At 54.1% G+C, this 27,498-nt stretch overlaps 3 protein-coding genes, 2 long non-coding RNA genes and 1 pseudogene across 5 annotated transcripts; 4 read left to right on the top strand and 2 right to left on the bottom strand.

Moving 5' to 3' along the window:
- The first annotated feature begins 591 nt into the window (after window positions 1-591).
- Window positions 592-1,796, top strand: HBZ (hemoglobin subunit zeta). The gene is made up of 3 exons (NM_001114542.1): window positions 592-686; window positions 1,311-1,515; window positions 1,668-1,796. Exons 1-3 carry the CDS (start codon window positions 592-594, stop codon window positions 1,794-1,796), a joined length of 429 nt encoding a protein of 142 aa, NP_001108014.1.
- Window positions 1,797-15,247: 13,451 nt separating this feature from the next.
- On the top strand, window positions 15,248-16,101 carry HBA2 (hemoglobin, alpha 2). Its single transcript, NM_001085431.1, has 3 exons — window positions 15,248-15,342; window positions 15,619-15,823; window positions 15,973-16,101. The coding sequence occupies exons 1-3, from the start codon at window positions 15,248-15,250 to the stop codon at window positions 16,099-16,101; spliced, it is 429 nt and encodes a 142-aa protein (NP_001078900.1).
- A 2,702-nt stretch (window positions 16,102-18,803) lies between these two features.
- LOC138917195 (uncharacterized) lies at window positions 18,804-19,562 on the bottom strand. The gene is made up of 2 exons (XR_011424897.1): window positions 19,461-19,562; window positions 18,804-19,182 (listed from the first exon to the last, which is right to left on the bottom strand). It is a non-coding gene; the product is annotated as an uncharacterized lncRNA (long non-coding RNA).
- Window positions 19,563-19,672: 110 nt separating this feature from the next.
- HBA (hemoglobin, alpha 1) lies at window positions 19,673-20,526 on the top strand. The gene is made up of 3 exons (NM_001085432.1): window positions 19,673-19,767; window positions 20,044-20,248; window positions 20,398-20,526. The coding sequence occupies exons 1-3, from the start codon at window positions 19,673-19,675 to the stop codon at window positions 20,524-20,526; spliced, it is 429 nt and encodes a 142-aa protein (NP_001078901.1).
- A 1,500-nt stretch (window positions 20,527-22,026) lies between these two features.
- On the bottom strand, window positions 22,027-23,850 carry LOC138917196 (uncharacterized). Its single transcript, XR_011424898.1, has 2 exons — window positions 22,937-23,850; window positions 22,027-22,813 (listed from the first exon to the last, which is right to left on the bottom strand). It is a non-coding gene; the product is annotated as an uncharacterized lncRNA (long non-coding RNA).
- Window positions 22,775-23,384, top strand: HBQ1 (hemoglobin, theta 1; annotated as a pseudogene).
- Window positions 23,851-27,498: the final 3,648 nt, after the last annotated feature.

Raw genomic sequence — 27,498 nt, 5'->3', positions numbered from 1 at the left:
TCCTCCAGTTTTTCAGGGGACAGATCCACAGTACATCTTTTCTCAGTGCCGGGTGGGCAAAACCACAGCTGCCTCAGAGGAAACCGGGGAACAGAGAGTCAGAGGGGAAGGGGACCGACATGTGGCCAGGCTGGGCCGGCCACAGGACCCCACTGAGGAGTGGTGCGGGCAGCTCGGTGCCTGTGCCAGCCCAAGGAGGGTGTGTGTTGGGCCCTGTGCCTCTGGCTTCCCCATTTTGTGATTCTGAAGTGGACAAGATGGTGCAGTGCCGGGCTGCAAATGCAGGCGTGACCTCCTGGGCTGGCTGGGCCCCTATCTCTCCTGGACTCTGGTCAGGCTGTGGCCAACGCCCCCTCTAAGGCCCAGCAAGGGTGGCAAGAGTGATAGCCCCTCACCACCAGTCCCACTGGGCCCTGACTGCCCACTGTCACTGGATCCGATAAGAGACCACCACCCTCACGGCCCCCTCCCCTCCTGACCAATGGCCACACTCTGGCCCCCACCCCAGCTCCGTGTATATAAGGGGACCCTGGGGGCTGAGCACCATGGAGGCCAGTCCTGAGGACACCCAGCTCCAGTCCAGCCATCACCATGTCTCTGACCAAGGCTGAGAGGACCATGGTCGTGTCCATATGGGGCAAGATCTCCATGCAGGCGGATGCCGTGGGCACCGAGGCCCTGCAGAGGTGAGTGCCAGACAGCCTGGGACAGGTGACAGTGTCCCAGGTGACACTGGTGTAGGTGACAGCGTGAGTTTAGTGAGGACAGGGGCCAGTGAAGAGGGGGCAATGAGGAAGCGACAGTGTGGAGGGGTAATTGTGGTGGGGAACTGTGAGGACCCGGTTCTGAGGGAGAGATCAGTGAGTATGAGTGTGTTGAGGAGGGGTCCCCGGCATCAGCGATCAGGAAGAGGACGAGGATGGGGACGAAGACGAGGATAGGACTCTGACTCTCACGGGTCTCCACAAACATCTGTTGAATGAAGGAAGGAACAAATGCCTGAATGAGGGGGCAGGAGGGTGAGAAAGTGCAACGCCACACTGGAGCCTGGGGCAGCAGGAAAAAACAGCCGTATCGATGTTGTCTTTATTTAAAATTGTAATATTTTGTTTAATGTGAATGTTTTGCATTAATTTTTGTTTTAAAACCCCGCGTTAAAATGTGATTTATCCTGACTCTGGGTTGATGGGCATCCCTTAAGTTTTGCGCCCAGGGCGAGCGCCACACCGACTTCATTGGTCCGGCTCTCGCCCCGCCCCCCCCAAGCTGCGCCCCGCAGCTGCCCCCCAGCTCACGCGCCGCCCCCGCAGGCTCTTCTCCAGCTACCCGCAGACCAAGACCTACTTCCCGCACTTCGACCTGCACGAGGGCTCCCCGCAGCTGCGCGCGCACGGCTCCAAGGTGGCGGCCGCCGTGGGCGACGCGGTCAAGAGCATCGACAACGTGGCGGGCGCGCTGGCCAAGCTGAGCGAGCTGCACGCCTACATCCTGCGCGTGGACCCGGTCAACTTCAAGGTGCGCGCGGGGCGGGGGTCCCGGCGGGGCGCGTGGGGTGCGCGGGGTGCGCGGGGTGCGCAGCGCGCAGGGTCTGGGCCGAAGGTATCCCCCCACCCGGAGACACCCCGCCGCGCCCCGGCCGCGCTCTGAGCCGCCCTCCCGCCCCCCAGTTCCTGTCCCACTGTCTGCTGGTCACGCTGGCCTCGCGCCTCCCCGCCGACTTCACGGCCGACGCCCACGCCGCCTGGGACAAGTTCCTGTCCATCGTGTCCAGCGTCCTGACGGAGAAGTACCGCTGAGCGTACCCCAGACGCCAAGGATAGGCTGCGACCCCTGCGCTGCTGTCGGGGGTCTCCCAATGCCCCTGGCTCCCCTGTGATGCTCCAATAAACGAAGCAACGTCCACCTCGCCTCTGTGGTCACTGGGGCCGCGGGAGTTGGGGCGGCATAGGGGTAGGGGGCGGCATAGGGGTAGGGGGCGGCGGGAGGGCTGCGGGGATCCTTCGCACTGACCCCAGGGTCTCTCGGAGGGCAGAGGGCAGCTGCGGGGTGCTGGGGGGCACTCGGGATCCGGGTGGAGCGGCAGAAAGGGCGCCCCTCGGCCTTTACTTCTGCGGCCCACGTGGTACTCTTTCTTCTCCCTCCGGAATTTATACTAGGTCCTAGTTTGTGTCTGATCGCAGCAAGAAAGGAGTATGAAATGTGATCTTTTACTCATTCATTCATCCATTAAACAACATTTATTGGGGTCTCCCCGTGGCGAGTGGTTAAGTTCACACGCTCGGCTTGGGCAGCCCAGGGTTTCTCCCGTTAGGATCCTGGGCGCGGATGTGGCGCCACTCATCAGGCCATGCTGAGGCGGTGTCCCACATGACACAACTAGAAGGACCCACAACTAAAATATACAACTGTGTACTGCGGGGTGGGGTGGGGTGGGGTGGGGGGGAGAAAAAGCAGAAGAAAAAGAAAAAGATTGGCAACAGTTGTTAGCTCAGGGGCCAATCTTTAAAAAAAAATAAATAAATAAAACACTACACTAAAGGTAAAACCTCACTGAGATCCATTTCCCACCTACCTGAGGGCAAAAGTCCAAGACTGACCACATTCTCCTGGCGGCCCCTCCCGACACGGTGGTGGGAGCAGGACATGGACGCACAAAGCAACTGGGGCAGCTTCCTTTGTTAAGGACAGAAAACCTAAGAATCCACGATCAGGCACTGACTGAACAAACCACAAACATGCACACGATGGGAACTGACAAAAGAATGAGGACAACTTCTAATAGTGGCTGTGAAGTGATGGCCAGGATTTATTACGGAAAAAAAGAAAAGAAAAAAGAAATAAGTAGAATGATGTACATATAATATGGTAGCTTCTCCCTAAGAAAAGAGGGGAAATTGAACACACGTGTGTGAATGTACACTGCATGTGTGCATTTGTGCACGTGTGTGAGTTATTATAGCCCTGTGTTTGCACTCATGAGTGTGCATGTGTTCATGTGTGTTTGTTTTTTTAAAAAGAGGAAACCATGCAAGGGTAAACTGGAAAGGACCACAATTGCTGAGGTGAGTGGAGAGGGAGGGGAGGGGCAGCAAGCTCCTCCACGTCTTACTCTCCAGGGGGTTTGAACTTTGCATCAGGTAAATGTTTTACATCATCAAAAATAAAATTAAGAAGAGCAAAGAATGAAAACATCAAAACTGAAGACCAACTTAAATGAACCTGTGTATGGATGGAGTAATATAATCAACAGAAGAAAGAATTGTCCTGAGTGACTTCCAAACACAGTACTTTGTGACCAAAAGAACAGCCAAGAAATTCTAACATCATTCAGTGGTTTGTCGGTCATAACAACACAGATATTGTCATTTCATAACCTTATATTTGGAAACATTTTCAAACTTTCAAAAAATCTGCAAGGATAAGACTAAGATGGAGAAATAGGAGTGGCTGCTAGTGGGTACAGGGCTTTTTGGGGGGGTAATGAAAATATTCTAAAATTGATTGTGGAGATGGTTGCACAATTCTGTGACTATACTAAAAACCATCGAATTGTACACTTTAAGGGGGTGAATTGTATGGTATGTGAATTACATCTCAATAAATCTGTAAAGTGAAATAATAAGACACAACACTCCCAAGCACTCTTCATCAGGATTCCCCAATTGTTAACATTCCACCACATTAGCCTTCACTCACCCTTTCTTTCTGAGCCGTTTGAGAGTAGGCTCCTTTAATATCCTTCCTACCCTGATATCTTGTGTATTTCCTAAAATCAGCAAGAATGCTCACCTGCATTCTCAGAGACCAACCACCAAAATCAGGAGATCAACACTGATCTCATCAACTGATGCCCAGATCTCATCTGTATGTTGTCCTTTCCAGTAAGGTCCTTTGCTGGTCCAGGGTCAAACTTTGCATTTAGTGTCCTTCAGTCTGGCTCCTCAGTCTTTCCTTGCATGATCTTAATAACTCTGAAGGGCACATGCCAGTTATTTTGCAGAATGTGCCTCTGTTTGGGTTTGTCTGATGCTTCCTCAGGATGAGATTGAGTGTACGCATTTTTGGTAGGAACATCACAGAAGTGATGCTGTGTCCACCTCCAGGCGTCTCACAGGGCATAAGACACTGATTTGTCCCTTATAGGTGATGTTTGCTTTGATCGCCTAGTTGAAATCGTGTCTGCTGTGTTTCCCCATTGCGAAGTTAATTAATAAGTATTTTATGCCTTTTCATTGGTAAATAATTAATAAGTATTTTGCAGGGTGATACATTGAGACTATGTAAATACTCTGTTCTTTAGGTAATTTCACCCACGGGTCTTAGCATCTGTTGGTGATTCTTGCCTACATCAATTGTTACAATGATGGTTACCCCATGACAAATCTCCATCACTCTTTCTGTACTTATTAACAGGCATTCTACTGTAAGGAAAAGCTTTTCCTTCTCCATTCTTTAAATTTATATCATATTAACTCATAATTCTCATTTTGTTCAGTGGGTTATAATCTATTGCCAATCATATTTAATTTTGATCCTAAACTGCCCCAGATTTAGACAGTGGAGCCCCTTCAAATTGGCTCCTGTCTCCTTTGACACGTCCCCACCATTCTTTGAGTACATTCTTAATTTCTGCCATAAGAGGTTCCAGGCTCATCTCGTACTTTCCCGGTATCCGCCTGAAATCAGCCATTTCTCCACATAGTTCTGTTTCTTCCTAGTGGAGAATGATATTTGAAAAGCAAAATCTGGGGGCTGGGCGTGCTCATTGCTACCAGAGTAACACAGTTTCCAGTCCCTCTCAGTGGACAGAACGAAGAGATACACTTACATACACACATACCCATAAGTAAATATATACACATAGCTATATCTACATCTATTCTACCCCTATCTAAGTATATTAGAAACCATGACCTCACACCAGTATTTGTAATTACAATCCAATACCACATGGTTTATTCTTGTCTCCTCCCTTCCCATATTGGTGCACCCTTCTGCAATAGTGAAAAATTAGGCTCTCATTGTACTCAAAATATTTACTTATTTGCTCAATTCCCTTTTTAATTACCAATATCTCAATCGAGCCAATTCATGCCAACTGGCACCAGCCAGTCAGCACCAGTAGCTGATATTGTAATTTTGAAACTGTGCCATCTATTCTGTAGGAAAAAAGCAAATAAGTAACAATGTCATTAGGAACCAATATTTTTAGTAAGTGAAAATAGATGCATATATAAAAACAATGAAATTTTTTTATTTGAAAAAGTTTTTTATGACTTAAAAAGTTTTTTTATTAAAAATTATATCAAATTTGAATTGGAAGTATCACTGTAAAGTCATGTTGTAAAAAAATATACTTCCTAGTTCTGTCCACCGTGAGGGTCCTGGGAGAAATGACACCCAACAGCAGCAAGGTGACCTTTAGAAACCAGGATCTGGGTTTCTAAATACCATCCCTCACAAAAGGGAACTCCAGTAAGAATGTAAGTAAGAATAAGAATAATAAACTGAGTAAGAATCTGCCACCATCAACAGCTTACTATAAAAACTGGTAACTAAAGGAAAATAATTAAGCACAAATCCTACCTTTTAGAGCAACTGTCATTCATCCCCAGCTGATGAGGAAACCCTCTTTACAGAAGAATGTCAGCTAATTAATATGGAAGGAATCATAAAATGAGAAAACCATAATTCTATGATCCCCAGTGAAATAACGGAGTCAAGCAAGATCATCAATGATTGCTGAAACTATAGGATGAAGTGTGTTGGGCATAGAATATTTCCATGGTGTCAACATTATTACTCCCAAATTACTAACTAATTGCAAAAGGGGAAAAGATACTTTTGCTATGGAGCTACCTGGTGGTTCCCTCCATAACCAAGCGATCAAGCCTGGCATCACCAACAGTGGACCCCTCCTAGCATCATGCAAGTCCTTGAGCGATGGCATCATGTTAGCCAATGTTATTTTTTTCTTGTGATAAAATACACAGAACACAAAATTTACCATTTTAACTACTTTAAAGTGAACAACTCAGTGGCATTTAGTACATTCACAATGTTGTATAACCATCACCTCCATCTGGTTCCAAATCTTTTCCATTATCCCAAGCAGAAACTCCGCAGCCCTCAGCCCCTTGTAACCACTCCGCTTTCTGTCTCTACGGATTTGCCTGTTCTGGATGTTGCATATAAATGGGATCATTCACCATGCAGACTTTTGTGTCTGGCTTCTTTCACTTAGCGGAATGTTTTCAACGTTGATCTACATTGTAGCATGTGCCAATACTTCCTTTTTATGGCTGAATAACATTCAATTGTATGGATATGCCAAATTTTGTTTATCCGTTCATCCACTGATGGATGCTTAGGTTGTTTCTGCCTTTTGGCTCTGTGAGTTGTGCTGCTACGAAGATTCTTGTACAAGATTTTGTATGGATGTATGGGTTTTTTTGTTTTTTTTTTTTTTGAGTAAGATTAGCCCTGAGCTAACATCTGCTGCCAATCCTCCTCGTTTTTGCTGAGGAAGACTGGCCCTGAGCTGACATCTGTGCCCATCTTCCTCTACTTTATATTCCTCTACGTTCCCAGCAGCAGCGTAGGAGGGTTCTAATTTCTTCACATCCTCACCAACTCTTGTTATTTTGCTTTTTGAATATTATTATTATGGCTATCCTACTGGGTGTGAAGTAGTACTTCATTGTGGTTTTCATTTCTCTAATGAATGATGAAGTTGAGCATCTTTTCATGTGCTATTTGTGTATTGTCATTTTTAGAGAAAAGTCTATTCCAGTCCTTTGTCCATTTTTCTTTCTTTCCTTCTTTTTTTTTTTTTGGTGAGGAAGATTGTCCCTGAGCTAACATCTGTGTCAACCTTCCTCTATTTTGTGTGTGGGACACCTGCCACAGCATGGCTTGATGAGTGGTCTGTAAGTACCCCCCCCAGGATCACAAAGTGAGAACTCCGGGCTGCTGAAGTGGAGCGTGTGAACTTAACCGCTACGCCACCGGGCCCCTTGGTCCATTTCTTAATTAGATTGTTTGTCTTTTTGTTCTTTACTTGTAAGAGTTATTTCTATATTCTGGATGCAAGTTCTTTACCATATATATGGTTTGAAAATATTTTCTTCCATTCTGTGGGCTGCCTTTTCATTGCCGATAAGTTTTAAGCTGACTCTAACCAAGCCTTTAGATCTGACTTCGGGGCACCAGAAACACATGGATAGAGGAACCAGCTGAGTAACACTTCAAGGACACCATCAGACCAACCCAAAAGGTGACACATTCTACAAGACAGCAAAAAGTCATTCATATGGGGCAGAGTTGTGCATGGGGTGGAGAGCTTCTGGAATAAGAATAAAGAGACAGAGAAGATTCTACGTGTGAGGCTGGGTCAGATCCCAATTTGAACAAATTGAAGAATCTGGAGGATGAATGGGGAAATCGGATGCAAAGGAATGCTGCCGTTCACTTAGATTGACAATAGACTTGTGGTTATTTGTGTGGGAGAAACTCCTGATTCTGGGAGACACGGGAGGAATGGAATGCAGAGACGGGGCTTCTGGACGCCCACCACACACTTCCATCCGGTCCAGGAGGAGGTAAAGCACTCAGACACGTGCCGAGACAGACCGACAAAGCGAGCATGGCGAGTGCTGAACTACTGGCCCCAGGGGCTCATGACACTGTCCTTCCTCCACCAGGCTGGCCGTCAGTGCTGCTCCTGTCACCCTCCTCTCTCTGCCCTGGCCACCAGCCTCCCTGCTGTCCCCTGATCAGTGGAGGATGGCCTCTCAGGGCCTTTGTACTTGCTTGTTCCCTCTCCTCGCCACACACTTTTCCCCCAAACGTCTCACGGCTTATTCTCCCAACTCCTTCAAACGTCTGCTCAAATGTGCCCTCTCAGTGACGCCTTCCCCAGAACCTTCTCGAACACTGCAGTCCCCTCAGCACCACCTGCCAAGCTTCCCTGCCTTGTCCTGACGTCAGCACCGTCCAGCCAGAGGCCACCTGGAACGTTCCTGCAGTCAAACACAGCTGGGTGTGTTAACTCGCTGCCTCGGAGGGGACTGCCCGCCACAGGGAACTGTGGGCGTCTGAGTCAGAGGTTGAGCCTGGTGTTGGCTGCTTTCAGGGCAAGGACGCAGGGCTTCGCTCTGGAGTGGATGCTGCAAGAGGTGGGAGTAATCCTCCGATGGAGTGTTTTAACAACCTAGAAGATGGCAGGAGCAAAAGGAGGCTGGAGAGGCGATGGGCAAAGAGCAGCCCCATGTCACTGGGACAGGGATGCTGGCTTCCTCCTGCAGTGTGGGCAGGGAGGGAGGCCTGCTTCCTCCTGTGGTGTGGACAGGTAAGGAGGCCCACTTCCTCCCATGGTGTGGACAGGGAGGGAGACCCACTTTTTCCTGTGGTGTGGACAGGTAAGGAGGCCCTCTTCCCCCTGCGGCATGGACAGGCCTCGTTCTCCCTGTTTTGCCGGAGCCTCATGTCGCAGGTGACCATGTCTGGTGCCCGTGTTCCAGTGCTTTTGTTCAGCTGGAGGACACAGGCTTGCAGCGAGCACCTGGGCCCCGGTGCCTTCCTTCCTCACAGGTGTGCTTACCCCCGCCCTCATCCTGTACGCACACTTCCCCACCGGAATGTCAGCTTCAAGAGCACATGTTTCTGTCTGTCCCCTGCTGTGTCCCCAACTGTTCGAGCCAGCCTAGCAGGGGATAGGTGGTCAGCTGTAACCCATGAGGAACAGGTGGGGCTCTCAGGAGCCTGCCCGAGGCTGCTGCTGTGCTCGCCTGACTTTAGGGTCTGGGGGTTTCCAGCACTCCAGAGAGACTCTGTCCTCAGAGAGAGGTGCCTGAAGTGGGCCCCCTTTCTCCAGGGAAGACTATGACCCAGAGGGACTCCTGCCCAAGAGGGTGAGGGGTGTGGGATGTGGTCCCACATGCTGGCTGTCCAGGAGCCACCTGCCAGGGGCTGGGCCTTGGGCCTCAGCATGGAGAGAGGCCCAGGGAGAGGCCTGAGTCCAAGGAGCCTCTCTTCTGAGGCCCGATCCTGCCTCTAATGAGCTCTGTGACCATGGCTGGCCTCTCCTCCCCTCTGGGCCTGTTTCCCCATGGCCCCAGGTGACTCAGGGGACCCTTCGTGTTCTAAAGGACCAGCGCCTGCTTGTGCTGGTGGACCTGAAGACCCGAGTGCCATCAGCTCTGTGAAGACAGGTGCCAGCCTCCTTGCCCACCTTGGGCAGATTCTGACGGAACGTTCCTGGTGCTCCTGGCCCTGAGCTCAGCATCCGGGACTCAGGCAGGAGGGCGCCCGGCTCAGGGAGAGGGCGGTCAGCACACCCTGGAGAGCGGAGGCACAAGGACCAATGATTCACTCAACAGGTGTTTTGGGGAGCCTGCTCGGGCAACCCTGACTGTTTGGGATGCTTGGAATAGACCAGTAAACAAAACTGAAGCCAAAATTCCCAGCTTTCCTGAGCTTACATTCTAGTGGATAATAAACGAAAACTTTCTTTCTGCGGAAAAGAGGAAGTAAAGCAGGTGGGAGATGGGACAGGCGGTGGGGGGTGTCATCTTAAATGGGGTGGTCAGGGTGTGGGCCTGTCAACGTGGAGAGGTGACGTTTGAGGGTGTGACAATATTGGGGAAGGAGCTTTCAGGGAAGAGGCCCCAGGTGGGAGGGAGGTGGCCAAGGATGGGGGGAAGCAGGAGCGGGGAGGGCGGGAAGCAGGAGCGGGGAGGGCGGGGTTCCCCCAAAGGTCTGGGGGCCTGTGGTCTCTGGCCTGAGCCTTGGGAAGGAAGGACGTTGCTGCCATCACTGGTCAAGGAGGCCAGGGGAAGGGCAGGAGGAGGGGGCGCAGACTTTGTGGGGAAGATGGGGGCTCCGTCTGAGACACACAAGTGAGGCCGTGAAATTCTCCCTGGATAAGAGCCTGAGCTCAGGAAAGACATCAGCATGGACACACCACCAAAAGGAGCCATGGGGCACAAATGGAGGCTAACGCCAGGAGGTGGACTGAGGGCAGACAGGGAGGGGCTAAGACGGGGACGGAGCCAGACACCAGTTAAATGCAACTACCTCCGCATAGGTTTGGCGGGTCAGGACGCAAGAGTATCCAGGAGAAGAAAGAAAGGGTGGAGAACTGTGGGGTCCAAGGTGCCCCCACCATGATGGTGCAACCGCGTGGGCAAAGGCTGGGAGGGAGCTGGGGCCTGGCTTGAGACTGGAGAAAGGAGAGGGCCCTCAGACCACGGCCCCAGCCTGCAGGAGGGGACCTGTGGGCCTGCCCCAGGGACTGGGCCCGAGTCCTTATCTTCTTCCCTCAGGCCCTCCCCAGTGCACCCTTGGGCCAAGGGGTGGTCTCGTCTGCAGCCCCCTGCCCCTGCCTGAACCCCTGCGGGGTCAAGGTCCCGCTGCCTCAGGGGAGGGAGCTCAGGTTCTCCTCCAGGCTGCTTTCCTGGCGCTCCCATCTCTGTGTGCTGTTCCCCATCCCACAAGCCCACCCCACCACTCCCCAGGCCTGGCACACTCTGAGTCCCTCCAATCCCTCCCCCGGATTCTGGCTGGAGACCCCCTCCTAGGAGGAATTTCCAAGATAAGGGGCTGGCAGTCTCCTGTCTGTCCCTTCTGCTCCCCAGCCTGGGGCCTGAACGTGTCCCTGTCGTCTGTCGGGGGCCAGACACGCCCATGTTTCTACTGAACTTCAAACTTTCTCCCCGTGACAGTGACAGCACCTGGGCCAGGGCGGGGAGGCACCCACGGTGAGCCTGAAGTGGCTAATTTCGGGACTATAAGTCTAGGTTCCAGAGTCAGCTTCCTAGGCGGCTGATTCAGGCTCACTCTCAGGGCCAGCTGTGATGCGCACACACTCGCTGAACTGGGGGACTGATGTGTCATAGCAAAAGGAACCCGGGCATGGAGCTGCGTTTTCAATAATTCAGCTAAACAGAGAGAACAGCACTGAGATGTCAGCGATTGCTGAGAGGCAGTGGTTTGTGTTCTCCTCCCCAGAGTCTGCAGACTCCCTCCCAGGGTCCAAGAGAAGCGTGTATCATTTTTACGAGCAGAAAGGGTGTTTTTTATATGAGGACCCCATGCCAACTGGACCCCTGGGGCTGCGGAGGCGAGGACTCCCCGGCCCCAACTTCTGAGTGGGGACAACAACTCCAGGTCTAGTTGGGTTATCACATGCATATTCGTGGGGCCAGCCCAGTGGCGCGGCGGTTAAGTTCACACGCTCTGCTTCAGTGGCCGGGGGTTCACCCGTTTGGATCCCAGGTGCAGACATGGCACCACTTGGCAAGCCATGCTGTGGCATGCGTCCCACATATAAAGTAGAGGAAGATGGACACGGATGTTAGCTCAGGGCCAGTCTCCCTCAGCAAAAAGAGGAGGATTGGCGGCAGATGTTAGATCAGGGCTAATCTTCCTCAAAAAAATATATATATATATTCGTAATTTATTGAAAAGTCCTAGGAAATGATTAAAGGGCTATCTCTGGAGGTGAGGAGGTGAGAAGGGAAATTTTGTTTTTTAAGCTATACTTCCGCCAGGATTGCTACTACAATTAATGTTTAATTTTTAAATTAATTTTTTTATTGAGTTTATAATAGTTTACATCAATAAATTAAAATTTTTAAAAAATTTTAAATACATGCACGAAACATGTGTTAAAGAAAATGTAGAAAGAAAAGCCTGAGTGTGTGGAGATTGTGAGTGTGTGTGTAAAAAACCAAACTACAGAAATACAACCTGAGTGCATCTGACCAGTGAGAATGGACCAACAGATCTTACCTGTCATGTGGGAAAGTGTGCGACCTCAACAGCGAGTGGAAACAGGTGCCACCACACGGATCGCCATGACAGCCATCCCCCTTCATGCGCTGGCTGGGGAGGGAGAAACTGGTCCACACGCAGATGTTAGGGCTCAGTCCAGGGTCAGAGCAGTGAGGGGGTCTCTGCCCCTTTCTCCGAGTACCCAGGGTCTCCCTGAGGCAGCCAGGGAGGTGGCCGTCGGGGGATGTGTAACAGGAGGAGCCACAGAAGAAGCTTCTCCACCAGACTCAGGCCTGGGCTTGGTCTGCCAGCCCCCTGTGCCCAGGGGCCCCAAACTCTCGGCTCAGATACAAAGACAGGGTCAGGCGGCCCACAGCTCAGCTCCACTGAACAGCAACACGTGCTCCATGTGGAAACCCAGTGACAACACACGCAACCGACCAACCGACAAGGACACCACAACCCTCGTCACTTAGGGGTCATTACTGTCACTAGTTTGGTGCTGTCCTATCCAGCCCTTTCTACTACTGAAAAACATTATCATATTGTATGTTCTGTAAAAAAATCTTCTATTTTAAGAAAGTGCTTATAAAAAATGTTTATTATAATTACAACATTCAAATCAAGCTATAATTTAACTTAAAAATACATGCATAAAAGTGCACTTTGCAAGAACCCATAGGAACTGAGAGGAAGATACAGGCTCATTAGAATGGCCGCCTTACGGGAAGGGAAGGGAAGCGAAGCTGCGTGGACAAAGAGAAACAAAGGGTCTTGTCCAGGCTGTGACAGGTGGAACCGTAGGCGCGTGTGGCCCAGCCTTTGTGGGAGAATCCAGGCTCCTTGCGGCCTGGGGGCCCTGCTTGGAAAGCAGCCCCCCCAAGCTGCTGGGGGACTTGGCCCATGCTGGGGAGAACCTCAGACAGACCCTCATCTAGGTGAGGAGGGGGCAACACAGAAGAGGCGGGAGAGGGTCTGAGGCCAAGACTGCCACTCACACCCAGTGATGCCTGGCCTCAGTTTCCCTCCATGGGCCTCGGTGACTCATCAGGTGGCGTTGCTGAAGCTTAAGCTTAAGGAACAGGGTGCTTCTGTCAGGGCCCGACGGGTTTCAGGTCATCCTTCCATTGCAAGGACAAGGAGGGGAGGGACCAGCATTACGGAGGCCAGTCTCTGGGCTGGGCTGACACGTGGACCCTCGACCCAAGCCTGGGCCCCCATCTCCCTGGGCCAGGGCTCTGGCTGTGGCCCAGTGGGTGATACCCTCACCCCCTCACCCCAAACTGCTCGTCACTGGATCGGATAAGAGACCACCACCCTCACGGCCCCCTCCCCTCCTGACCAATGGCCACACTCTGGCCCCCACCCCAGCTCCGTGTATATAAGGGGACCCTGGGGGCTGAGCACCATGGAGGCCAGTCCTGAGGACACCCAGCTCCAGTCCAGCCATCACCATGTCTCTGACCAAGGCTGAGAGGACCATGGTCGTGTCCATATGGGGCAAGATCTCCATGCAGGCGGATGCCGTGGGCACCGAGGCCCTGCAGAGGTGAGTGTCAGACAGCCTGGGACAGGTGACAGTGTCCCAGGTGACACTGGTGTAGGTGACAGCGTGAGTTTAGTGAGGACAGGGGCCAGTGAGGAGGGACAGCGAGGAGGGGTCAGTGAGGAGGGCACAGTCAGGAGGGACAGTGGAGAAGGTCATGAGTCGGGAAAGGTGAATCGCTCGGATGTCTGGCTGACCCCCGCTGAGGCCTGAGCAGGGACAGGCCCAGGTCCCCACAAGGAGGGGCTGCACACATTTCTCCCGAGAGAACAGAAGTGTCTTCCGGGGTGCCAGGCAGCAACAGCATCAGGGTCTCGCATTCTGGGGGCGGTGTCAGCAGAGGGTCCCCGCAGAGACCTTCCTTGGGACGCGGCTGGAGAGGGCAGCATTTCCGGCAGAAGGGTCAACAGGAAGCCTGATCAAGGGCTGGGAAGGAGGCCCCTTCGCCAGAGGAGAGGTGACAGGGGCTGATTGGAAGCCAGGAGGCAGGCCCGGAGCCGCCCGGCCTGGAATGGGGCTGGGGGCGAACACGGCCCGGCGGCGGGAGGGTGTGGACGCCGAGGAGAGGGCGCCTCCAGACGGCGGGGTGGAGCTTCGGTGGGGGGCCGTGGTAGGGCAGAGTGGGTGCTCGGATCGGAGGAGAGTCAGGCTTCGGCTTGCGCGGTGGCCCCACCTTCTCAAAGCACGTCCGCAGTCATTCGTTCGTTCAGTCATTCTCCCTCCATCCCTACCTCGCGCGGAAGCGGGGAAGGTGAATCTTTGCCCCTTTTGCAGACAGACGCGGGCTCCCAGGCCCAGGGGCCAAGTTCCTGGCCTGAGGTTAAACAGAATTGCGGCCCTGGGTTCCTCGGACACCCATCTCTGTTCCTTTTCCGCTTCCCCTCCCCCTAGCCTGCAGCAAATCTTGCCCTGGGCCAAATTATCCCCTTCCTCTGAATCTCCTGGGGGCAAGGGATGGGGGTAGGGAGGAACTTCTCGACGGCCGCAATCTGGCGGAACAGGTTTCCAACTCGATTCACTGGGCATGTCCCCGAGCAATCTGAGCCTAACGCATCAGGTGGGAAAACCTCGGGCCTCGCTGGGTCTTTGAAATAATTTACGCGATCAGAATGCAGGGTCGGTTCCAGGCTGGCCCCGGCCACCCCACCCCCACCCAGCCGCAGCAGCGGCGCCCCAGTCTCCGCGCGTCCCCGGCCACCACGCCCGGCCCCAGGGTCGATCTCTCCCGCCTGCGGCACCGGGGCAGGAATCTTAGCGCTCAACCCAGAACCTCTGCGGACAAGGGGACAGGAGCCCGGAGAGGGACCCTGGGAGCCCTCCAAACTCTGATGAGGACCGTTCCGGGACCGTCGGCGCCCAAGTCCGAAGGGGGACGCTGGAGGCTAAGTCCGGACGGTGGTTCGGCCGAAACCCGCGCCCACGCGGTCCAGGCCGCCCGTTACCCCTTGCTGCCGGGAGCGCCTGCCCACCACCGGGGGAGGAGGGCTTGGAGGACGTCCCCCACATTATCTCCTTCCCCGCGTCGTTTACACGGACAGTTTGCAGCTCTCGGCCTGGGGCAAAGTTTGGTGCCAAAGCAGCTTGTTTCACTTCGGAACCCGCAAATATACACATTGGAAGCTATCCCCCAGCCCGAGCCAAAGGCGAGTGACAGTGGGTTTGGGTGGCTCAGAACCCGCGTGGGCTCCCGGAACCACAGGAGAGAGAATCGAGGGTGCGGAGGAGAGCTGGCTCCCGGCGCGGGCGCAGGGAGTCCTGCCTGCCCCCCTCGCTCGGCTCAGCGCTTTCCCAGCCCGCAGCTCCCGGCACCGCGCCAGCCAATGAGCGCGGCCCGGGCGGGCGTGCCCCCCGCGCCCAGACCATAAAGCTGCGCGCTCTGCCAGCCGCGTACACTGCTGTCCCGGCACAGACTCAGAAACAGTCACCATGGTGCTGTCTGCCGCCGACAAGACCAACGTCAAGGCCGCCTGGAGTAAGGTTGGCGGCCACGCTGGCGAGTTTGGCGCAGAGGCCCTAGAGAGGTGAGGACCCTCCTTTCCCCGGCCGGGACCCTCGGGCACAGCAGCCGCCCCAGGGGCCTGCCAGCAACCCCTCGGTGGGTTCTGGCCCGGCTGGTGCAAAGACCCCCAAGATCTCAGGGTCTGACCGCGGACCAGCCGGAGGAGCCCGGCCAGCACCTTCTTCCGAATCCGAGGCTCCGGACCCTGCCCCCGACCCCGCCACCCCACACCCACGCCGGCCCCCCGCCGCCGCCGCCCCCCCACCCCCGCCCCCCGCTCACTCTCCTCTCCCTGCAGGATGTTCCTGGGCTTCCCCACCACCAAGACCTACTTCCCCCACTTCGATCTGAGCCACGGCTCCGCCCAGGTCAAGGCCCACGGCCAGAAGGTGGGCGACGCGCTGACTCTTGCCGTGGGCCACCTGGACGACCTGCCTGGCGCCCTGTCGAATCTGAGCGACCTGCACGCACACAAGCTGCGCGTGGACCCCGTCAACTTCAAGGTGAGCCCGGGGGCCGGGCCTGGCCGGGCGGGAGAGACGAGCGGGAGGCGCAGCGGGCCCTCCCAGAGGGCAGGGAACCCCGTGGGTCTCAGAAGTGGAGCGCGGGCGGCCGCGGCCCCGACGCCCCCTGACACTCCCTCGATCCACAGCTCCTGAGTCATTGCCTGCTGTCCACCTTGGCCGTCCACCTCCCCAACGATTTCACCCCTGCCGTCCACGCCTCCCTGGACAAGTTCTTGAGCAGTGTGAGCACCGTGCTGACCTCCAAATACCGTTAAGCTGGAGCCACGGCGATCCCTGCCCGCGGCCCGGGGCCCTTTGCGCTCCGCGTGCCCGCACTTCCCTATCTTTCAATAAAGTCTGATGGGCTGCATGCAGCCTGCGTGCCTCGGTTCTCTGTGTCCGCGAATGTGCCAGGGGTGGGGGTGGTCTGTCTGATCAAGGACCTCCCAGGAGCGGGCAGAGAGGGAAGGGAAGAAAAGGGTGGAGGAGGGAGTGGAGCTAAGACACATGCTTCAGGGAATCGCTGCACTGTGCTCCTGTGCTGGGAGGTGCCCGACTTCGCAGGGTTCCTCCCTGGCATGGGACGTGGGGAGTTGTAAGATCGCCACCCTGTTTGAAGTCTCTGACTGATGCCCGTTGAACATATAATCTAGATCAAAAAAACCACAAACATAGGCGGCTCCCGTGCAAATGCAGGCATTGGACAATATCTAGAAGATTCCACCTCCTTTCCACCAGAAGGAAGGTTGCTTGGAATGGGCGCCGCAGCCTGGCGCACCCTCCCTGCCTCACAGCAATCCTTGGGGGCGGCAGGCAAGTGGGGGCGGGGGAGAGAGGACCTGAGTCAAGGCACTTAGCAGAGCACCTGTTCCCTCGTTCCTGCAGGTTACCAGGCATTGCGTGCCCAGCCCTGCATCCCCCAGCTAATTGCTTCCCCATTCTCCAGCCAGAGGCTCCTGGGGTCTGCCAGCGGTTCTGCGCCGCGCTGTGAGCCACCTTCAGTAAGGCCCCTGTCCAGGTGCTGAAGCCCTAGAATTCTGCAGGCCGACCGGCTCTGCAGCCACCTAGGAACACCATCAGCATCTCCAGCCCAGCCCCTATCTCCAGGGCAACTTGCTGCAGGGGATCAAAGTTTCAGGAGGGTGGTGAGCCCCCTGCATACTCCTTTCTTTCTGGACATGGACCTCTCTGAACAGCTGGGAGATGCTCCCCGCTCTTCACCATGAGATGCTCCCCGCTGTTCACCATGCACTCTTCCTCTGCCACACAACCCAACTCGTTTTTATTTAAACATAGAAAAACACTTAAGGTACTAAAATCCATCCAGGCTTTCACACACTCTCTCACACACACTTTTTATGTTATTCAAAGTAAGGAGAGAGAGTCCCCACGCCCTGCCCCAACCCCTGCAGAAGAAGCCCCATTAACAGTGTGGGACTGAGCCCTCTGGCTCCTATGCTGGCTCCGTGCTGAGGGGACACAAGCACATCTATGACTACACTTTTTGTGTGTGTGGAAAATATCATCGATATTTATCAAAAAGTAAGCGGAGGGCAGGGGGGTGGGGGTACGTATGTCTGGTGATGGATAAAAACTAGACTATTGGTGGTGAGCACAAGGCAGTCTATACAGGAGCTGAAGTATAATGATGTACACCTGAAATCTACACAATGTTATAAACCAATGCGACCTCAATAAAATAATTGTTTAAAATATCAGCATACCATAATTTGTCTGCAACCCGCTCTTCTCACTGAAACCTATCTCCTCTACATTCTTTTGGCCAGTTTATTCAGCTTTCTTACTTCATAGAAATACTTGATCATTTCTATATTTCTGTTAATTTCCTGTTAATATCCATTGTCAGTTGTTCTCACAAGTCATTTGTCTTGTCCTTATATAAATGTGGGAGCTTTTCCCATATTAAGAATGTAAGCCATTGGCTGAGATATGTTCCCCAACTCTTGCCTTAGAAGGGCCCAGGGCAGGGATTAGAGCAAGATGCAGAAGGAGGGAGTTGGCCCAGGCTTGGGGATGGGTCTTTGGTGCTTGTAAGCCCCCAAGGTATTATCCTTTTTGTTCTTCAGAGCCAGGATTGAGCCTGAGGCTGTGGACAAAGTCAGAAATAAGGTAGAGGGTAGGAAAGGAGAGTGGAATGAACTAGGGAGGGTCCGGTGAGGACAAAATGAGAACAGACATGGGGACAGAGCAGAAGGCAACATTGCTGAGACTTGTCTGAGCTGCTTTCTTCTCTGTCCAAGTCAGTTTGACCATCACGTCCTCCTAGACACACAGGGCAGCTCCCAAATGAAGGCCCTAGGGGAGGGATGGGGACAGAGGGCTGGGCTGAAGGATGCCCACCCAACCCACTCCCCAAAGCAGTGTTCTCTAGACTCCCAGGAAAGGACATATCAATGACTTCTCACTCCCTTTTCTCCTCACCAAGTTCTGATGTTTCACCTCCTCAGTACCCACCTCCCACCAACTAGCCCAAAGGACTATCACTTGTCACCAGTAAGGGGAAGGCACCAGCTGGAATTCTTGCCCCTTCTCACTGTTTCACCAGAAGTCCCTCCCTTCTCCCATCCTGCAGGGTCTGCCAGCCTCATCATCCCCACATCCCCCCACATCCATTCTGCAGCCACAGAGGACTTCTCTCCCTCTGCTCCCCTACAAGAAAATGGGGAGCTCCCTCTCCATCCTACTCTGCCTATTACCTACTCATCCTCCAGGCTCACCTCCTCAGGGAAGCCCACCGTCATCCTCAGACTAACCCTGACATCCTTGAATGCTTCATCCACTCCCTCCACGCTTTCTCAGGGCCTTTGAGAAGGTTTACGACTATGTATGTAGTTGAGTAATGAGTGGATGATCGTCTGTGTCCCTAACTAGCCTGAAAGCTCAGGTCTGGTTCAGCCAGTTGCTTTATTTATCAATTCAACTACTAGTTACCCAGTGAGTCTTGTGTCAGGCACAATCTGGGGGACTGGGGTGTCGTTGAAACCAGGACCACTCGCCAGTGAAGGACAGAGAGAGTCAATCACACAATCACACAGGGGCCCCAAATAGGAGGGGCGGCCTCTGTGAGCCCCGGACCCGCGGCTGCAGGGACCACCACCCTGGGAAGGAGCCTGAGCCGGGGGCGCCCCCCAGCCCTGCGGATTCTGCCCCTCCACGTTGTTCCTTCCCGGCTGGCGCTCACACATGACTGGTGGATAAAGGGAGCTGAAGGGGAGCAGGAGGGACTCCTCGGGGGAATTCTTGAGTCCAGGTGAGCAAGGGCGCATCTCTGTCTGCCCCGACTAGACGAGGCCTTTCTTCCGTCCCGTACTCCGTCGCCCATTCATTCGCTGATTCTGCCCAAGTTAAAACACGTCCCGCGGGAGTCAAGCCTGGTCCCGAGTGGGTAGCGGGGCCAACTTACTCCCTTCCGATCCCAGGAGAGCGCAGCCTGGGGGGTGCGGGGATGCTCACGGACCCTGGCGGGTGTCACTGACCTCACTTGGTGGAGGAGCCCGCACTAACCCACCCCAAACCAACTGGCTCTGCAGCCTGGGGGCAAGGATATAGCCTCCGGGGAGGGGGATGCAGCCTGTGGGAGGGAGGAACGTCCTGGCCGGGTCCCCGCGCCCACCAGCAGCGAAGTCCCACAGCTCTCGTTGGCGCAGAACCCCGCCGGCGTCTCCTGCGGTTGCGGCGCCGCCGCGCGCCCCGCTCCTCGCCAGCCAATGAGCGCGGCCCGGGCGGGCGTGCCCCCCGCGCCCGGACTATAAAGCTGCGCGCTCGGCCCGCCGCGTACGCTGCTGTGCCGCTGCTGGTCCTAGCACAGACTCAGAAACAGTCACCATGGTGCTGTCTGCCGCCGACAAGACCAACGTCAAGGCCGCCTGGAGTAAGGTTGGCGGCCACGCTGGCGAGTTTGGCGCAGAGGCCCTAGAGAGGTGAGGACCCTCCTTTCCCCGGCCGGGACCCTCGGGCACAGCAGCCGCCCCAGGGGCCTGCCAGCAACCCCTCGGTGGGTTCTGGCCCGGCTGGTGCAAAGACCCCCAAGATCTCAGGGTCTGACCGCGGACCAGCCGGAGGAGCCCGGCCAGCACCTTCTTCCGAATCCGAGGCTCCGGACCCTGCCCCCGACCCCGCCACCCCACACCCACGCCGGCCCCCCGCCGCCGCCGCCCCCCCCCCCCCGCCCCCCGCTCACTCTCCTCTCCCTGCAGGATGTTCCTGGGCTTCCCCACCACCAAGACCTACTTCCCCCACTTCGATCTGAGCCACGGCTCCGCCCAGGTCAAGGCCCACGGCAAGAAGGTGGGCGACGCGCTGACTCTCGCCGTGGGCCACCTGGACGACCTGCCTGGCGCCCTGTCGAATCTGAGCGACCTGCACGCACACAAGCTGCGCGTGGACCCCGTCAACTTCAAGGTGAGCCCGGGGGCCGGGCCTGGCCGGGCGGGAGAGACGAGCGGGAGGCGCAGCGGGCCCTCCCAGAGGGCAGGGAACCCCGTGGGTCTCAGAAGTGGAGCGCGGGCGGCCGCGGCCCCGACGCCCCCTGACACCCCCTCGATCCGCAGCTTCTGAGTCATTGCCTGCTGTCCACCTTGGCCGTCCACCTCCCCAACGATTTCACCCCTGCCGTCCACGCCTCCCTGGACAAGTTCTTGAGCAGTGTGAGCACCGTGCTGACCTCCAAATACCGTTAAGCTGGAGCCACGGCGATCCCTGCCCGCGGCCCGGGGCCCTTTGCGCTCCGCGTGCCCGCACTTCCCTACCTTTCAATAAAGTCTGATGGGCTGCATGCAGCCTGCGTGCCTCGGTTCTCTGTGTCCGCGAATGTGCCAGGGGTGGGGGTGGTCTGTCTGATCAAGGACCTCCCAGGAGCGGGCAGAGAGGGAAGGGAAGAAAAGGGTGGAGGAGGGAGTGGAGCTGGTAGGCTGCCTGGGGTTTGCTGCAACCCCCCACTGTCACCCTGGAGAGCTTTGCTATGCACGTTGGCCTCTTCCTGCATTTCATTCCTTGCAGACTCAACACGGGTTTATTCAAGCAATGAATTCATTTTTCACCTTTACATTTAAGGGCACACACACACATATACACACACACACTTGATCTGAGAGTTGGCAGCCCTCCAGCCTAGGACCTCTGAGCTCTCCCAGCGCTCCTCCCAGAGTTGGGCGCTGAGGAGGACAGAGGTCATGCTCTCTTGGAGTTGCCTCCAAATACATGCAGTCTAGATGGAATCAGGGGTGACCAGTGCAATGGCAAGTGCCAGGCAATGCATGCCTTTCACCTGGTACCACTCCCAGGATGCTCACACTGATATCCTGGGGCCATCAAGGGTCTGGAGGCCCAGTTTTGGGGCCCAGCTCGGCACCCACTACACTGCCCTGAGGCTGGCACCTTTGAGGCCCCCCAACCACCCCCAGCGGGGCATTGAAGAGGAGAGCCGGGGCCAGGGAGCCACACTCCACGTGCTTCCTCCTCCTAGTGCCTGTGGCCTCAGAGTGAGGGCTCGAGGTGTCTGGTCTTGGCAGCCATCCAGCCTTGAGCCCTCCCTGAAGGCACGCCCTTTCCTCCCTGGGCCCAAGAGTTGCCACTGGAAAATGCGATGGCAGGTCTGCCTCAGTGTGTGATGCTCTTAGCACTGCTGGTGGCACAGCATGAGCTCTCAGTAAGAGACAGTCTTCCTTATTTTATTACCAGGAAAAAGGAAGGCCTGGGCTAAAAGTGGAAACAACCCAAGTGTCCGTTAGTGGATGACAGATAAACAAATGTGGTCTATCCATACAGAGGAATGTTATTTGGCCATAGAAGCCATGAAGTATTGACACATGCTATGATGCGGAAAGAAGCCAGACACAAAAGTCCGTGTACTGTCTGCTCTATTTCTAGGAAATGTCCAGAATAGGCAAAGCCACCAAACAGAAGAGCAGATTGGTGGCTGCCAGGGGCTGGAGGAGAGGGGTTACAGAGTGACTGCTAAAGGGCACAGGGTTTCTATTTGAGATGACTAAAACTTTCTGGAACCAGAGAGTGGTAACGGTTGCACAACATTGTGAATGTGATTCAAAACACTGAATTGTACACTTTCAAATGGCTAAGATGGTAATTTTTTTTTAATTGGTCCCTGAGGTAACAACTGTTGCCAATCTTCTTTTTGTTCCCTTCCTTTTCTCCCCAAAGCTCCCCAGTACATAGCTGTATATTCTAGTTGTGAGCGCCCCTGGTTGTACTATGTGGGACACCTCAACGTGGCCTGATGAGCCATGTCAGGTTCCCGCCCAGGATTCGAACCAGCCAAACTCTCGGCTGCTGAAGCAGAGCGCGTGAACTTAGCCGCTGGGTCATGGGGCCGGCCACTAAGATGGTAAATTTTAAGTTATATGAATTTCACCACAATTTTTAAAAAACACTGTAGAGTGTTTCCTGGCACAGAACGAGCACTGCGTAGGTATTAGCTGTGTTTAGTGGGATACATCCTAGGAACTCGATAAACGTCCATTGTCCTGAGAGGAACAAGAGCTGGGAGCCAGGCACTTGACATTTGTTATCCATTTAACTCTCACAACAATCTTGGGAAGGAAAACTCGGTATCTTCATTCTATACAATAAATGAGACACAGACTCAGGGAGGTGCCATAAAGGACTCGGGAGGGAGGTAGAATAAGCTGACGTTCCAGGCCAGAATGCGTGCTAAAATTCATGTCATCTACTAACAATAATACACTTTAAATATTCGTTTCCATACAGCAAACACCGCAAAAATGGCGGCCTCGGCGTCCAGGGTGATTGGAAGTGTGCCAGGCCGGAGCAGACGCTCAGTCGAGCGCTCCCGGACCCCTCGGGACTGGACTCTGCGAGCAGAGGCGCGGCGCCCGCGGAGTGGCGCCCGCGGAGGCCGCGGGGACCCGCCGCCCAGGGGCGCAGGCGCGCTCGCGGGCCGGGCTCACGATGGCGCTGGCGGCGGCGGACAGGGCGACCGTGCGCGCGCTGTGGAAGAAGATGGGTAGCAACGTCGGCGTCTACGCGACCGAGGCCCTGGAGAGGTGCGGAGGCCCCGCGCCCTCCGGCTCGCCCTCCTTTGCTCCCCAAGCCCCTCCCGCCCGGACGCACCTCTCTCGCGTTCCTCCTGCAGGATGTTCCTGGGCTTCCCCTCCACCACGACCTACTTCCTCCACCTGGACCTGAGCCTCGGCTCCACCCAGGTCAAAGCCCACGGCCAGAAGGTGGCCGACGCGCTGACCCTCGCCGTGGAGCACCTGGAAGACCTGCCCCGCGCCCTGTCGGCTCTGCGCCACCGGCACGTTCGCGAGCTGCGAGTGGACCCCGCCAGCTTCCAGGTGAGCCCGCGGGCCGGGGCGGGACCGCTGCTCCCAGCAGGGACGCGGCGGGGACGCACGGACCCCGGGTGGGACGACCCCTCTCTCCGCAGCTCCTGGGCCACTGCCTGCTGGTGACCCTCGCCCGGCACTTCCCCGGGGACTTCAGCCCTACCCTGCACGCCTCGCTGGTCAAGTTCCTGAGCCACGTGATCTCGGCGCTGGCCTCCGACTGTCGCTAAACCCGGGCTCGGTGGGTGCGGGGCCCCCCGGCTGCCCCTCCCGCGAGGTTCCAGCGTCGGAGTAAAGTCCCAAAAGCAAGCCCGGTGCGCGTGAGCGTGTTCTCTCCGGCTCGGCGGGTGGGCGTCTGCCCCCCAGAGGAAGAGAGGGGTCTGGGAGAGCCTGAGCCACAGCCGTCACTGTCACATCCGGGCACCCTGGGTGGTCGAGGGAGAGGGTTCAGGTCGCCCCCACCCCTGGGGCCTGAGGCGAGTTTGGGAAGGCGGGTCCCAAAGCCCACGTCGTAACCCGTGACCCACATGCCCTAGGCTGCGGCCACATCGGGGCGCAGGCGTGCGGCTCCAGCCCCTCGGGAGTAGGGTGGCAGATCCCTGGCGAGGCCGGACCCCCCGGGGCTGCTCGCTTCGGACTCCTCTGGGACCCGGGTCAGCCGGGCTTGTCCCTCACCCGCCCAGAGCCCACGGCGGGGTCCCGGGTGCGCGGGGCGCGGCCCCCGAGAACTTAGGGAACGGCGCCCCCTGCCGGCGCAGACCGGGACCTGCGCAGGGCCCAACTGGCCCGACCATACCCAGCGGCTCTGGAGGGGTACTGGGGCCTTCGAGAAGCCAGCAGGCTTGGGGGGAAGGCCCCCGCTTGCCAGACTCGACATGCTGGGAGGAGGTGGGTCCTGCCCCAGCACCCAGTCATGTAGCAGACAAGGTGCGCCAGGGCGCCAGCCAGGAGCCCGACCTACAGCCCACACTTCAAAGAAGACAGATGTCAGAGCTTCTTTTGAAAAATTGTTCTCGTAAAATCAATCATGGTCCTTGCAGAAACTTCAGAAAATAACCAATGCACCTTCCTGGGTATCCTCGTGGGTCCAGTACATCCACTATTCCTTCAATTCCCACCTGACACATGGGGAAACCACATGTGAACAAATGGAGAACACGGGAGTCAGAGCCAACAGCACACGTGTGACACACATGCACAGACATACCACACACACACAGAGGCAGAAGCCGCCCCACCCAGACACCGCCCCACCCAGAAAACAAGAGCATTTCATATACAGCCTTTCAGGTCCTTCTAGGCACATTTAGATGTATTTTTCTTAAGAAATGGTATTCTCAAAGTGACACTGGAAAAAGTGGACACACTGGACTATACAAAGAGAAAAAAAACTCGGTATGGGCAGAAGAAAGACATTATAAGTAAAGCTAAAAGAGGAACTGGGAGAAAAATATTTGCCAAAAATGGCAGACAAAATGTTATTATCTCCGCTATACAACACAGACCTCTGAGTTCTTTTTTCTCACCCCCTTGACCTTTTTTTTTTTTTTAACATCAGTTAGCCTAGTAGAAAAATAAGCTAAAGGGTAAACAGGCAACTCACAGTGTACCAAGAGCCAATGGACATCTGCAATGATGCACAAAGACACACAAATGAAAATGCTCATTAACAACAAGAAAAAATCATGAAAAAGTATTAAGAAGGCAAGATTCAATACACTTGTGGTGGAAGTGTAGCTCAGGATAACCTTTTGGGAGGGTAATTCAGTTGTTTACACTTGTGGCCTGGTACATGTTTAATCACTGGTGCTCTGGAAAAAGGGGTAGGGGGTTTCCACTGGGTAAATACTGCCCTCATGGCTGATTTCAAGCTGTCAATATGCCTGCTTGGGAAGTGAAGAAGAGATACAAAGTAGCGCCTTTGTGTTGTATTTCCACTGTCCAGACACAAGAGACATGAACACAGGTAACAACAACATAGATAATAGTACAATATCGTAACATAATTAGGAAGGAATGTATTTTCAGTATTTACCTTTGTTTTTAACATGACCTATTTATGTGTGTACATAATTAAATTAATACAATTTAATTTTTACTAGTGATTGTGTTTAACAACCAGCTCTCAGAATTCCTGAAAATTTAACACAAGGTAATACAAGCAGGCTCCAGCACATTTCTCACTAGTTGTATCCTTTAAACCCAAAAAGAGCAAATTCTCTACGCCTGCAATCCTGCTTCTGGGAATTTATCCTGCAGAAAACAGCGGCACACATATATAAAGATGTGTGCACAGTGATGTTCTGTGCATAACTGTTTATTAGAGCAGAGAAATAAAAAGGAAATAAGAAAAAATATGGTGCACAACCAACCCATTCATCAGTAGGAGCGAAGTCAAATGAATTATGGTGGAGTCACACGAGGGACTGCTGTGTAGCCACTACGGAGAATGAGGTCAGACACCGAACAACGCCAAGACATTCGGATAACAAAGCGCCCTGCAGGCCAACGGGGAGAGCGTAAATCCATTTTTATATTGATATAATCAAGAGTAAACCTGAAAACGATACAAATTAAGTGTTGGCAGCAGTTTTCCACTGGCATGGGACCAAAGAGACAGAGAAGGCAACTGTCACCATGCTTTATACAACCCGAGAAAAGGAAAGTGGTTGGGGGCATGAGTGATTTTTCATTTGTGTTTTTCATTTTTACAAATAATTTGCAGAGAACCTGACCTGGAATATTTGTAGCTAACATTCTACGCACGAACATAGAAACATTTCCATGGGGAATTTTTATAGAAGTGGAATTTCTGGGGTGAATAGGATGCTGGTTGCTATGGCTTATTGATAATATGGCTAAAACTGCCTCCTGGCTAAAGTGCCTTGTCCTCCCCAGCTCCCCATGGGGGGACCTCCACTGACTGGGTCACCGGGAAGGGAAGGACTGCTGGCCCCCTCTCCACTTCTGTGTCCTTGGCCCATTTTCCTGCTGTGGCATTCTCTGTGTCACATTAACCCACAGAAACCCTTCTTCTGTAGAAGACCTGTGGTCTACCTTATACACTGAGATTACTTGTCAATTTTTCCTGTCTTTATTTTTTGGGGGGGCTTCCTCCAGAAACACCCAGCTCTTCCTTCAGCTTCTGGGCCCCGTCACTGCTCCAAGGCTTTGCCTGCTCTGAGCTGCCGTTTCCAACCTGGGAAGAGAGGCTCCAGCTTCATTTATGGATAACTAAAAATGCTGGATAGAGTGGTTTAAATCTTCCTAAAAGCATCAAAGAGCGAACAACACGATATGGAATTTTCAGGCCAAAATCCAAGCAGAGGTGAGAACTCAGAGAGGTGATCACAGCACCTAAACCACTTGGGCCTGAGGGACTCGCCCAAACCACAGAGCCTGAGGTCTCCCTTCTCACCGGCTCACAGGTGAGAAGGGCCAGCATAAGGTCATGTGCTGAACAGGGGACACTTCCCCATCAAGCTGGGGCCCCAAAAGGCTACACCCACTGGACAATTCCCTCCTCTCCCCAAACACCGGGACTGAAAACAACAACAAAACACCTTGGCGTTCAGCAGAAAAAGGATAATAACTTCCTGATAAATTGAAATCACATGCTAACACACTGTGGCTTTGAAGCCCAAGTTCATATCACCTGAGTGGTCTCCTCCAAAATCTCTCAGGTTGTGGATTCATATAAAAGGATCCTGGACTCCCTCATGGACCCCAGGCACCTGGCAGGAGCAAATAAATCCTCCCTAGATAATGGAACTTTATAGCACATAAGGCACCACGTACGAAAGCCAGCAGACACGCGTCAGCAGAACAGGCCCCCAAGATGTCAGGTTCAGTTACAAGTAGGCTTACTATGTTTAAAAAGTTAAAGATGAGACTATAAATGTCTCATAGGAGCCATAAAATATAAAGAGTGACTCAGCACATGTAAAAACCTTTAGAAAGAAAAATATAGTCATCAGAAATAAAAATTCAATGGATGAATTTAACAGATAAAACACAGTCATGAGAGAACTGGTGTCTTAAAAACAGGTCAGAAGAAATGATCCAGGCTGCAGCTCCTGCCCAGCCCTGAGCAGGAGCTCCGCCCTAAACCCTGTGCCCAGGGCCTCACTTGCCACGCCCTATCCTGCCTCTGCTAAAGGATGCACTTCAGGCACAAGAAGCGTCCTAGGAAGAAGTCTGAGCTGTAAGAAGGAGGGATAACAAAAAAGTGGTAAATACAAACATTGACTGTACATAAAATAATGTTTATGGGGTTAACAAGGGGAAAAGATCTAGGCAGACATAAAACACACCAGACAATAATAACGAAGCTTGAAGGGACTC

This window comes from Equus caballus, chromosome 13 (genome assembly GCF_041296265.1).
Source record: "Equus caballus isolate H_3958 breed thoroughbred chromosome 13, TB-T2T, whole genome shotgun sequence".
Classification (NCBI taxonomy): Eukaryota; Metazoa; Chordata; class Mammalia; order Perissodactyla; family Equidae; genus Equus; species Equus caballus.
The sequence above is the reverse complement of the archived record's forward strand: the minus strand, read 5'-3'. Positions and strand labels throughout refer to the sequence as shown.